General features: G+C 47.1%; 1 protein-coding gene across 2 annotated transcripts in view; it reads right to left on the bottom strand.

Moving 5' to 3' along the window:
- LOC138468319 (exportin-5-like) overlaps positions 1-13,796 on the bottom strand; it is a 2,047,117-nt gene that overhangs the window by 1,612,519 nt on the left and 420,802 nt on the right. For both annotated transcript variants that reach the window (XM_069608821.1, XM_069608822.1), the window contains exon 8: positions 3,854-4,036. In XM_069608821.1, the coding sequence (XP_069464922.1) occupies positions 3,854-4,036 (183 nt within the window). The remainder of the gene's footprint in view (positions 1-3,853; positions 4,037-13,796) is intronic.

Genomic DNA, 13,796 nt, shown 5'->3' with positions numbered 1-13,796 from the left:
ATTCCACAAGAAATTTTGGACCCACTAATGCAACTGCACTCTTGACACCTTGATGAGAGTTCGCCTAAACAGAGAAAGTGTTCTAAATTGGCCAATCCCAACTTGGAGAGGGGTCAAGCAGGGCTGTCCCCTTGCCCCAGCAATTTGTAACTTTTACATTGCGGACCTTCCCGACTTTGAACCATTAATCCGGTCTTTTCCACCCAAACTGGGAAAAACCAAATTAACAAGATTACTTTACGCAGATGGCTTGATCATGATTGATCAAACTATGATAGGCCCCAAAGACAACTAGATACCCTCCAGCGTTATCTGCTCGAAAACAACTTGGAGATAATCGAAAGCAAAAGCAAAACCATCTGCCTTCAAAAAGCAAAACACAAAAAGAACAAAAAAAGTTGCTCTCTGGGCGACAAAAAGATTGAGGAAGTGGATTCCATGAAGTATCTGGGAATCCTGTTCAATAACAGCACCATTGAAGCACCGCCCCAAGACTTCCTAAAGAATAAGGTTACAGTCCTAATAACACAGGGTAGGTTGATGGACAAAAGAGTTGGGAGGTTCTCCATCATTGGATTGGTAAACTTCTACAGAAACAAGGTGGTCCCAACTATATCATATGGAGCAGAAGGTCTGATTAACAAGCAGACAAAAATTTTGCCAGTATTGGAAGGCAAGTTCTGGCGATCTGTCCTAAATTTACCAAATTCAGCTGGAACCGCCAGAATTAGAAATGAGCTTGCCTTAAACTCTCTGGAAGCAATTGTGGAATGGAAGGCACTAAACTTATATCGAAAAACACTTCCACCCTTCTGTGCATCAATATTCAAAGTCATCCACGATGAAATTTTAAGCCTCAAATGTTGTTTTAAACAATTGGGTTAGCGGCCGCCAAAACACATTAAAGGAAATTGGATGCATAGAAAGAGACCTTGTGACGAATCCATTGAGAATCCAAAAAAAAAAAAACTATGAACGCGATTGGATTAACAGCGGACAAAGCAAGCAAAAGCAATCTAGCAGAGAACATACCTTTAATTCCAACAAAATTGAACCATCGAAGAGGTTATCTCAAAAGATTCCCGGACAGATCATTTAGAGACATCTTCCTCAGGATGAGATTAAACTTGTTAAACACCAATGAGACTAACTACATCCAAGGAAGGGCCTCTTCCAAAAACTGTCGGTTTTGTGATTAAAATGAAGAGACGGAATCCATCAAGCATTTACTGATGACCTGCCCTCGGTGGGGGCCTTTGATAGAGATACACCTGACCCCAATACTGAGTCAACATGTCTCAATGGACGTGGAGCTCTGTTGGAAGACTCTTATGTGGAGAGCAAACTAAGATGACGATTGCCTCAGTTTCCATGATGAAGTCCATCATGCAAAACCTTGTGTGAAAGTTTGATGTCCAGGAGATCGGAGATGAACTTATGGATTTGCCTTTTGAGTGTGCTCTTGACTAATTTCTGATTTACTCTTTTAGATTGTACCCCTTTTTCCTCTCCGATTTTTGATTTGGATGAACAGGACACATTGATGTTAAATGTGCCCTTTTTTTTCAAAAATGTGTTGATACAATTAATTCAAATAGAATTAAAAATATTTGGCACTGAGCAGAGACATGAGAAGTATTTAAGTGGGAGGCCATCGGGCCTCTGGTTAGATACCACAACTCTTAACTTACACTTAAACTTAAACGTTGAGGTGAGCCATGTGGTGCTTTTGCTTCTGGAACCCAGCAAGCGCAACCCACTACAGGGACAGTGGCAGGTGGAGAGTTCAACTGCAGATTTTCAGTATGAATACAGACTGAAAGCAGGGCCTCGCAATCATTATGAATGTTTGTGTTTCAAGCAGAAGGTGTCAGAGAAGTTACCACAGAGATAACTGGCTTGTGGCGGCCAAGTATTCACTGTGATTTCACTTTTTGATACTTCAATGTCAGCTCTTCCCATCATTGTGAAGTAGAATTCACCACGCGTTGGATTGTTCACTCCGGAAAGGACAGCCACCCTGCTGGCTGAATGGCAGCTAGGCTGGAATGAATTGGAGGAAACTGGACAAAAGGTGAGTCTCCTGGCTTGGAAGGCAGAGTCGACCACTGGAATGAAAGAACTGAAGACTAGCTGGAAGAGGACGGCTGCTGCAACTCCTGGACTGTTGGTTTGCCCAGTGAAGCCCTGCTGCAGGTCCGAATCGCCAAATTCATCTCGACAGAGAAGCCCTTCAAGGACGGCTTCTCCCTTTGAGTTGGTGGGACCAAGCAACTCCTACGCCACCTGGATACCATTCTCGGAGCTGGTTGCATAGTTCTCATAGTGGTGCAGGAAACCGAATAGCCAGGGAGAAGGACACCAGTTTGTGTGCTTGACTACAGCTACCACATTTGAAGATTTGACTTTGCCAGCTTTTTTACCAGTCCCAGTGCAGTCCAGGAGTCCACCAACGTCCTCCCTCTTGGCCCCACGACTGAGGGTCAGGAACAGTGAGATCTGCCGGAACTGCCAGGAACAGACGTCTTCAGCTGCCTCTTTTTCTTCATTGTAAGGTACTGTGAAAACCCGGCCAAGAGAACTTACCTCTCACTGCGAAAGTGCTTGAAACTTTTGGCAACTTGCAGACAATGTCAGCTTGTGACCCAACATTTGAATCTTTCTTTTACAAACTACTTCTGAGGACTTTGGCAAAGACTTTTCCGTTTAACTTCCAGAACGGCTTTATCCTATACAAGACTTTAGCCCATTGACTTTGGCCAAACCTATTGCATTGAATCAACTCCTCTGGCGAACTCAAACTATTGGCACTGTTTAAGAGTAACTGTAATATCCGTTTTAGTAACTTATGCCTTTTTGCTCCTACTTCAAATGCTCTGAATGTCCTTTTGCTTCTCCTTCAAAGTAGTTTAAATGCCTCAGAACCTGATATTGTGAAGTACTAAAGTATATTTTTGTGTGATATTGATTGCTTCCTTCTAGTGAATGTTTTATAACGGACCGTGAAATAAATTAACAAGTGTTTTACCAAGAAATCTTGAATATAAGAGTCTATTTGAATACAATGCAATTATAGACCTCTGTGTAACGTCCTTACAGTTCACATTCCCTCTTGAGATAAGCCTGATTCCTCAGCAGCGCTACCACAAAACTGTGTAGTACGTACTTATACCAAAGGTTGGGTTTGCATACACCTGTAGTCCTAGTTGTGTTTAGTGGTCCCAAAGGGTACTGCATACAAACTTTGCCTAACAATGCAATGCTCATAAACAGGAATGATGATCTCAGTATAGGGAATACCAACATTAACACATTTCTGTAAATTAAGAGCACCCCATAAGCAGAGATAATCAAGTCTATGTGAATTTAATTGAGATAATAATTATACATAAACAAAACCTCATAACTATTTCTGAAATTGACCAAACGTTTTGCCTTTGATACACTACACATGGTCTGTGAGCTCTGCCATTCAATAACATGATACACTTGTACGGTCATGGTGACACAAATTCCTTGCGTATTGAAGGGAGCAATGGCTGTTTTTGAAGTTAAGCAGCTAAAGCATGTGAAAATAAACCGTATAGATCAGAGACAGGTGCATTTTGAAATACATAATGTTCTTCAAAAGGAAGGAATGAAAGCAGTTTTTTCTGTCACACAAGGTCTTTGATTGCAGTCACTTTCAGATGGAAATCAGGAAGTCCCAAACAGTAATGCAAAACTCACCCCTTAAACCCACATCCCATAAGGACATATATTGTTTATCAGAACAACAGGACGAATGCTTGCCCTCACTACTATCTATAAAGATCATGCTATCATCTTCCTGGTTCCGTAACAATTTACTTACCAGAGTTCGGAAGCAAGCCACATTTTTATTAAGTACACCCAGTATAATTCTCAAAATGCTTTCCATATTTTGAAGCAGCAAGTGATTGATTACAGGTGCGCGAGGCACAGGGTTGTCTTTCAAGTTCGCCACATCGTCTGCAAGACGCCACAGAATATACAGCACTAGCTCACCAGATACACCCTAGAGGATAAGATTAAAAGGGAAAACATTTAAATTGCGCCAACAGGATAGCAAGTAGTATCTAAAGATTTCTAGCATAAGATGCATTTTCGTTTTAAGAGAGCCAAAAATTGGACATTTATCAGAACACCTGCGGACATAAAAGTTCAGATGAGAAATATTATGTTAACAGTTTTTAAAAAATATAAAAAAAATAAAAGGTAAATTGTGGGACAATTTAGAATGTGATGAAGCAACACTAAATAAAAACCGGCGACTTGCCTCAATACCAATGTCTCCTCCATCTTCTCAGTCTGCAAAGCAGCATCTTCACATCGTAGCTTCCACAAACACAATAACTGATGAAATCCAAAAGGACTCACAAAGGCTGCAAATACTCGCCCCTGAACCTGTCATGCGATGAGAGAGTGAAAATAATTGTGGAAAAGGGGCAGAGTCAAGAGCCCAGAAATGAAGTGAATCCAAAAGAAGTTGAAGGGAAGCCCACTACCAAACAAACAAGAAAAGTTAACGTGTAAGCTGGTCCTGTGTGAAAGAAAGGTTAGGAAGAAGCTGTATGCAGATATTGGAAGTTGGGTGAGAGGACCGAACCTCTGGCGCTGCCCCAAACCAGTAAGTGGAGGCATGGAAGTCTAAGTAACTTCTCCTCAAATCCTTGCTGGCATGCGGAACGGCAGAAGACAGGCCTCTGAATCCCAGCCACTGGGGGCCAGGTTGAGAAACATCACTCTGAAAGCACTACAAACCCAAAAGCTCAGTGGACCTTGAAGGTACTGTTGACCCACACCGCAATAGAAACCCAGAAAACACCGCAAACCAAGAAAGACACTGAAATCTGACCGAGGAACAGAGGCTGAAGATCTATTCTCATCCTCAATTCAACCAAAACCTGGTTCTCTCAAAATAACACATTACAGTTAAATTTCTCATCCTTCTAGACAACCACCAGGACCACTGCATATTTTCAGAGGAACTTTACCTACATTTCTGGTATGCTAAAATAAAAAGGGGCAATTCATCTCTGCATGATAGTGTAGATATTTCAAAAGCGTTCACTGAACATCCCTAGTCTGTATAGGTGTATTACACCGAGTGGGTCACCTTGTCTGAAATAGATGGCAAGTTTTGATTGATGAAAATAACCCAATGTCGGATTCACAGCTAGGGTACAGATGCTTTCTGAGCACAACAGAGCAAGGTCTAAAACTGCCTTTAATACCGCGCAAGAACATCGAGTCAGGAGGGGTTTGCGCTACACCTTACTTGCCCATGGCATTGGATAAGAAATCGCTAGTTGCTCTGGTCCATTCCAAGTGATTAAGGAACTAAAAAAAATGTGATCAGCATGATTATTCAGTTTTATACTGAAACTAAATGTGGCATTTGGCAACAATGGTGAATGAACTACATTTTCCCTTTCACATGGATTCAGGGAGGTGCCTTGTAGCCATGCTGCTTTTCAATTTTTATTTAAATGGATTAGAGAAGGCGATTTTGATCTTAACAGTTGATGTCCAAAGAATGCCGGGTATAAAAAGCCCTATTTTGGCTTTTAGCCACCCAACTTAACACAGCCTTCTAACCAAATGTGGCCAAAGGGACATTTTACTGTGGTATTTTTATGCAGGGTAGAGGGTTGAGGCCGTAAAAGAGGGAGAAAGGGGGTTGGGACAACACAGAGGGTGGTAGAACAGGGGACTGATGGGCTATGGCGGGTCAGAAGGAGATAGACTCAGTAGGATTTATGTTTATTCAAAATAAAATTGAAAAGGCCTTTCCCTAAACTATGGGTTTCCCTATCCAACCAACTAACTAGGGTGCTCGTTAGTCATCGGTGAGCTCAAAAGAAAGGTCTGTCTACTGTCCAAAAGCTAATCTGACCTGACCCTACCCCTACCTAAACAACTAAAGAACAGGCACATGACTCCCTTCTCCTGTGGGTTGCTTTTTAAGCAAGTTCTGTTAGTAAATATGCTTAGATATTTATTGGTCATCACTTATCAAGTTCACTTAACAGAGTTTTCCACTTTTACTTCTCTCTTTACCTCTTATTTTATGGATTTGGGTTTCTCTTCTTACTTGGGGTTCTTTTACTCTTCGCTTGTTGCACAAATTTAGAAGTCCCTCGTGTTTCAATGTCCAATCTTTATCCTGATTGGTACCAACCATATCCATCCAATTACAAATCTCACTCTTCTTAGACCTCAACACTGGTTCATGGTTCTCACACTTCTTCTAAACTAGAGAATTACTGGGACGAGTACAAGTAGGCCAGTGATGATTCCCACTCCTTGTAAACTTGTGTCCCACTGGGACTAGTAGGAGTATTGCAATCGCCCTCCCTGGATCGGACGCTCTACCAGTTAGCTTCCTGATCACGGGATCGTGTAACCAGGTCTGCAGTCTTATTATGGATGGCTTTCCTTCTTGTCGGGACAGCATCTTTACTCATGACTTCTTCCGGCATGCTCCACAGTGCTTCTGCATGCATGGTCTCGGCGTTAAGAGACTCCACTGATCCTTAATGTTTTCTTTCAGTAGAGTTCATCAACACAGGTTTACAGGTGAATTGGGTAGGGAATGCCTCACTGGAACGGGAGCTATTGTCCACAAGCGGCAGAGGGTTTGAGTCTCTCCTGGTGAGGTCCCACTTGCCTCTACCCCTAGGGAGTTTATCGCGTAGCAGTCTCTCATCCATAGTCCCACAGGGAAGTACAAGTTACTCGCTTACCTGGTAACGTTCTTTCGATGGGATGGTCCGACGACGTATTCCATATCTATGACAGTAATCACCACAGCTGTGCTGCTTCGGAAAATCTTTCGGCGTCTGCGTCGATGACGTGGATTCGCCGTCCTCGAGGGCCTCTGTCGAGCCAACGTCACCGGATGTTATAAGTAGGACGCACAACGCCCGTAGCCTCAGTTGTAGTTTTTTCCCCAGAACGTGTGGCACCAATCTACTGCCAGCATGACCAGATAAAGCCTTGCGGAAAACGTAAGCAGCAATCGCAAAAGAAATTCTGTAGTGGGGTAGGCAGGGAGGGAGCGGTATGGAATACGTTGACGGACCATCCCATCGAAAGAACGTTACCAGGTAAGAGAGTAACTTGTTCTTCTTCGTATTCCATATCTATGACAGACTCCCAAAGCAGTACCAACGTAAGGAGATGGGAAAAGAATTTAGAATACACAAATTTAGAATGCCCAATTAAATTGCAGAGTAAAGGACCGCCTTGCCAAAGGCCAGTTCCTGCCCATGGATAGAATCAAGAGAGTAGTGACGTACAAAATTATGGACCGAAGCCAAAGTGACTGCATCACAGATGTTACGAATAGGAACACCCCTCTGCAGGGCAGTAGAGGCAGCCATACCCCTAGTAGAATGGGCCCGTAAGCCTACCAGAGGGTCCTTACCCGCCAAGCGGTAACATTCAGAAATTGCCAAGATAATCCATCGAGACAAAGTCTGCTTAGTAACGGCTTGTCCCAAACGCCTTCAGGCTTAACCAATAAAGAGCTTATCGTCCACTGACCCGGGACATGCATGAAATATAGAAACCTAAAGCTCTCCTAGGATCCAGGCCTATGGATCCTCTCCTCATCCTTACCAGGATGTGGCGGAGGATAAAATGCCGGAAGAATAACCTTCTGGCTTAAATGAAATTCCGACACCACCTTCGGAAGAAAGGAAGGACGAACTCCAAGGACAACCCTGTCCTTACGAAACACAGTGAAGGGTGGCTTAACTGAAAGTGCCTGTAACTCCCTCACTCTGCGAGCGGAAGTGACCGCAACCAAAAATACAGTAGAGTTAACAGTCTCAAAGGGCAAGAATGTAAAGGCTCAAAAGGAGCACCCATCAGAAACTTGAGAACGAGGTTCAAATCCCAACCGGGCACCTGGAAAGGTGACGGAGGGAACACATTAGTGAGCCCTTTTAGAAACTGAGAAATTAAAGGGATTTTAAAATAAGAACACTCCTCAGGCGTGCGCATAAATATGGACAGCGCCGACAGGTAACCTTTAATGGTACCCACTTGCAAACCCCTGTGGGATAAAGAAAGCAAAAAAGACAGAACCACAGGAATGTCACATGAAAAAGGATCCACATTCTAAACCCTGCACCAGTCGCAGAACTTTCTCCAACGGCAACGGTACAGGGACTTTATTGCCGGCCATCTGGCCGAAAGCAACACCTCCATCACGTATTCAGGGAGGTCCCAATCCTTATACCTCAACCTTTCAGAAGCCAAGCATGAAGGTTGAGGGATCTGACCTCTGGATGGAGAACCTGACCCTCTCCCGTGAGAGCAGATCGTCTCGGTAGGGAAGACGACGTGGAGGGCAGATGGACAAGTCGAGAAGGTCCGGGTACCACCTCCTCCGGGCCCAAGCTGGAGCAATGAGGATCATCCGGGAACCGAACCTCCGTAACCTCCGCAGCACCTGCAGGATGACGGGGACTGGAGGAAACGCGTACAGCAGTGGGAAGGACCACTCCACCACAAACGCGTCTCCTAAGGCTCCACTTGGAGGAATTTCCCGCAAGCAGAACCTTTCGCACTTCCGGTTGACACTGGAGACGAAGAGATCCACTTGAGGTCCCCCAAAGAGTGAAGATCTCCAGTAGAATCTCCTGAGCCAACTCCCACTCGTAAGAGATCGCGCTCTGCCTGCTCAGAGCATCCGCCGTCTCGTTTTCGTCTCCGTCTCGTTTTCGTCTCCGAGATCGAAATTTCCTGCTGGATGGCCCAGAACCCGAGCTGCATCGCGTCCCTGCACAGAGGAAGCGACCCTGCCCCCCCCTTTTTGTTGAGGTAGTGCATGGCCACTGTGTTGTCCGTCAGGATCAGGACATTCTTTCTTTGCACAGTCGGCAGAAAAGCCTTCAGGGCAAGTCTGACGGCCCTCAGCTCCAACAGATGTATATCAACGACCGCTGACTCAACTCGTTGGCATGAGCTCCCCATCCCGTGAGGGATGCGTCTGTCACGATCGTCACCTCCGGCCAGGGCAGCCAAAATGGAGCCCCCTCACAGATTGCCTTTGTCGGCCCACCACAGTAGGTCCTGGGCGATCGAGGGCGGCACCTGAACGGGGTCGGACATCCTGCCGGAGGACTGTGACCACTGCATCTTGAGAGCCCACTGTTAAGATCTCATCCGCAGTCGGGCCTCTGGCACCAGAAGAATGCAGGATGCCATGAGGCCGAGCAGCCTCAAGAACTCGAACGCCGGGAGACTCTGGGCATGGCAAAACTGTACCATCTGCTGAATGTGAAGAGCCCTCACCTGGGGAGGAAAACACTGCCCCAGGGAAGTGTCGAGCACTGATCCGATGTACTGGAGCCGCTGAGTTGGCGTCAAGTGGGACTTCTTTAAGTTGAGGAAGAAACCCAGCTTGAGAAGGGAGTGGCAGGTGACGGACAGATGATCCAGGACTTGCTCGGGAGAGCTCGCCCTGATCAACCAAACGTCCAGGTAGGGGTAGACGTGAATCCCCCCTTTCCTGAGATACGCTGCCACCACCACCATGAGCTTGGTGAAGACCCTTGGGGCAGAGGTCAATCCCAATGGCAGGACCCGAAACTGAAAGTGCAAGTCGCCAAACGCAAACCTCAGGTACTTCTTGTGCTTGGGATGGATCGGCACATGTAAATAAGTGTCCTTGAGGTCTAGAGACACCAACCAGTCCTGAAGTTGAAGGGCCTGGAGGACTTGAGAAAGAGTAACCATCTTCAACTTGTCCTTCCGAAGGAGCTTGTTCAAACCGCGCAAGTCCATGATGGGTCTCAATCCCCAGTCTTTCTTCGAAATCAAAAAATAAGGGGAATACCATCTCTTGTTCCTCTCCGCTACAGGCACCAGTTCTATGGCGCCTTTCTCCAGCAGGGATTGAATTTCCTACGCAATGAGCGGATCCAGACTCTTCAAAGAGAGATTACCGGAAAGGAAGACAGTAGCCATGGGCTATGTTCTCCAGACCCCACACATCTGAAGTAATGGCACATGGACCGGCTGATGCAATCAACCAAGTCCAGACCCGACTGAACGGATTCACACATGGTTTCCTTGCCATCCTGAACGATAGCAAGGAAACCATCCCGCACCTCCCCTTTGGGGATACGATCAGCCGCTAAGGAAATGCAGCTCCACAGAGTGTGCGTGAAAAGAGACAAGGCACAAACGGATTTGGCAGCCTGAAGCGCCATACCCCCAGAAGAAAACACCTTCCTCGCCCAGCCGTCAAAACGTTTGTCGTCCCCATCAGGAGGGACGGTAGGATACGACGCCTGCTTTGCGGGGGTCGTAGCCGCCTGCACCACCAAACTCTCCGGAGTAGGGTGCGTTGTCAAGTAGCAGGGGTCACCACTGGCTGGGCGATATTTCTTCGGCAAGGAATTGCTCACTGCCGGGAGACTCTCCGGAGAAGTCCAAGCCGCAGCCACCCTTCTCTGCAAGGCCAAATGGAATGGCAGCACCGGGTCAGTTGGAGGACCTTGGCCCAAGATATCAGTCAGGTCATCCTGCTGAAAATCCCCAGGGGTAGGCAGACCAACCCAGGTATTCAGTGACCCTCGACATGAGGCGCAGATATGAAGATTCGGCATGCGTGCTAGGCTCCGTCCTACCAAACTCCACCTCCGGAGAGGTGTCTAGACCACTGGCGTCGTGCAGCGACTGACGCAGGTCCTCAAGTTGACTGTGACCAGAAACAATGTCATCAGGAACCAATGCAGGAACCTCACCTTCCACAGACCCCTCATCCACCTCAGAAATATAATCTAGAGGCTGGAAAGAGGGTACAGAAAAAGGCACAAAGACATGTTTAGCCATCGCCTTTCTTGGGGGTACCACCGTGCCACGGAGTACCTCCGACAAGACTGCCTCGTAAGGCATCGACGGAATGGGCGTCAACGTCGAACGCGGCGCCGACAGCTTCGACACAGGCCTCAAGGGCGGAACCCCGAGCGGGTCTCTAGACAGCCTGGGCGTCGACGACTTCCTCGGAGGCGGGGCCTCGAGAGAGTCCGTCGATGACCTTGGCGCCGCCGGCGTCGATGTCTTCATTCGAAGACTTCACAGAGTCTCGCAGTCTCGATGGTGTCGAGGACCGGGACCTGGAACGGGCATGCCTAGAGCGACCATCCTTGTCTGACCGGGACCTCGAAGTGCCCGGTGGTCGCGACGACTGCTCAAGCCCGAAGGCGGACAAGAGGTTTCTCTAGCGCAGCCTCGGCCGGTGTCCTCAGACGGCGCGGCCGGACCGGAGCCCTGCGATTGAAAAATCGCCAACATCTCCTTTCGGAATGAATCCCATTCCTCAGGAGTGGAATGCTTGTTGGGACAAGCTACCTGCCACCGGCGGCGTCCTCGGAAGAGGACGTGGAAGGCGACCTGTGACGATGCTTCTTGGAGTGCCTCAAAGAGGCAGAGGAATGGCAGGACCAACTCCCAGACCGAGAACCCCCGGACTCGCGACGACGATGCAGAGAGTCACCCCTCGAATCGTCTGTCGAAAGACCAGTGGAACGCGACTTCCGGGGCTTGGCCACCTTACCGACCGACAGCTTCTTCTTACGCTCCCGCAAGGCCTTCTAAGTGAGCGATTGGCAGTCGACACAGTCGTTCTTATCATGGTCCTCCCCGAGGCACCAGAGGCAAGCGTTGTGCGTATCCGTCAGGGACATCTTGGACCCGCACACCCGACACTTCTTAAACCTGGACTGCGGGGTGGAAGAAGCCAAAGACGACATATTCGATAGCAATGAAGAAACCGGTTTGAAGAACCGAAAGAACAGGTTTCAGTAGAATTGAGGCACGCCGAGATCTCTGAAGCGAACACGTCTGCGGAAAAAAACGGAACTGAGGCTACGGGCATCGTGCGTCCTACTTATAACATCCGGTGACGTCGGCTCGACAGAGGCCCTCGAGGACGTCATCGACGCAGGATGCAGAAAGATTTTCCAAAGCAGCACAGCTGTGGTGATTACGGTCATAGATATGGAATACGTCGGAGGACCAAATCCCCTCGAAAGGTTCATCTGGGGAGAAGTGAGTGAATCCAGTAATTTGTCAACCCTCCTACCCCCACAAAAATGCCCAGTAAAACACAGTGACATGTCCATCGGAGTTCCACAAATCAAGGCAGAATCATCGGATCTATTACAACTTACTGGGGTGGACATTTCACTGCATTTTACTGTGCCATTTTTATGGGGCTGGATGGCCATGGAGAGTAAAAGAGGGAGTATGTGGGTTGGAAAGAAAGGGTGGCAAAAGAATGTGTGTGTCGTGGACTGGTCCCATAAAAGTGCCACAGTAAAATGCAGTGAAATGTCCACCAGCGTGAGCAGTCATAGATCCCATGAAGATTATGCTGCCATGATCAGCAGAACCTCGGCCGCCCTACAAGCATTGATTTTTATGCAAATGTTAGGACAGTAAACAGTGAGAATTCCTAGGTTTTAAATTATGTAATTTTCAAGAATAGAAATATATAATAATATATTATGTTGATGCATGACAGATAGAGGTGCCCTTAAGTGTTTATAATGGGTTTGAGAAACAAATTACTACAAGTTATGCCGGAAGGTGAAAATAGCAACTGAGCCAGACAGTCACAGCAGACACCCCCTGCTGCAGGTGCACGTTATAGGTTATGGGTAGGGAGGGAGGTGAAGAGGGATGCATAGTTGAAGTTTGGGGAACTATGACGGTGGGGGAGAGGGAAGGGCAGGGTACGAGGGAGTTAAAGTTAAAACAACACAGATAATAAAGATGGTAAAACATGGGAACACAACTGGACAAAGACACATCGTGCAATCTGTGAAGGAAGTACATGATCATGGCTAAGGGAGTCACTGAGAGCATCGCATTGTTGAGCTGGAATGTCCGAGGTTTGGGCTCCCTGTTAAAAAGGAGGAAAGTTATAGCGTAAACAGGCTGGGCTCCAGGATTGTTTTCCTCCAGGAAACCCACTTACTAGATCACCAAGCAGCGAAGATGGCTCCTAGCTGGGGCCCTCAACACTACTACACATCATATTCATCACGAGCTAGAGGCTTGATGACCTTGATGCATAGCTCCATTCCCTTCACAACCCAGAACACAGAGATTGATCAGGAAGGTCGCTATTTCTTGGTGCATGGTAAACTTAAGGGGGAGGAGGTACTGTTCGTGAACGTATATGGCCGAATATGGATGACCTGGGGTTTTACTCAACATTGTTCAGGAAAACTGGCTAAATACCCCACGGCTCATCTGATATGTGGAGGCAATATGAATACCATTCGCAATACCCAGCTAGATCGCACATCTGATCGGCCCAGGGTTCTCACTGGTGCAGCCCACATGATACTTACCCACATGATCGATTTGGGATTGCGGGACGCTTGGCGCTCCCTAAAGGGCGCTAAACGAGCATACACATTCTATTCCTCGGTACATGATATACACTCCAGAATAAATGTCTGGCTCCTATCCCACGTTGTCCTGGGATGGGTCATGGAAACATTGATGTATCCTAGAATGCTCTCTGACCATTCCCCCATACAAATAACGTTTAAGGTCCCGGAGATGAAAATTCACAGACCCCCCCCATGGAGATTCAAGGCCGCTGCCCTGACGGACCAGGTATACAAAACAGCACTAACCCAACACATGGAGGAATATTTCGATCATAACAAGGGCACGGTGGAGACCCATGTGATGCTGTGGCAAGCCTTTAAGGTGTGTACAAGAGGAACAACGATGTCGAC

The sequence above is a fragment of the Ambystoma mexicanum genome, chromosome 4q (genome assembly GCF_040938575.1).
Source record: "Ambystoma mexicanum isolate Mex_15411 chromosome 4q, UKY_AmexF1_1, whole genome shotgun sequence".
Taxonomy (NCBI): domain Eukaryota; kingdom Metazoa; phylum Chordata; class Amphibia; order Caudata; family Ambystomatidae; genus Ambystoma; species Ambystoma mexicanum.
This window is presented reverse-complemented; position numbering and strand designations above follow the sequence as displayed.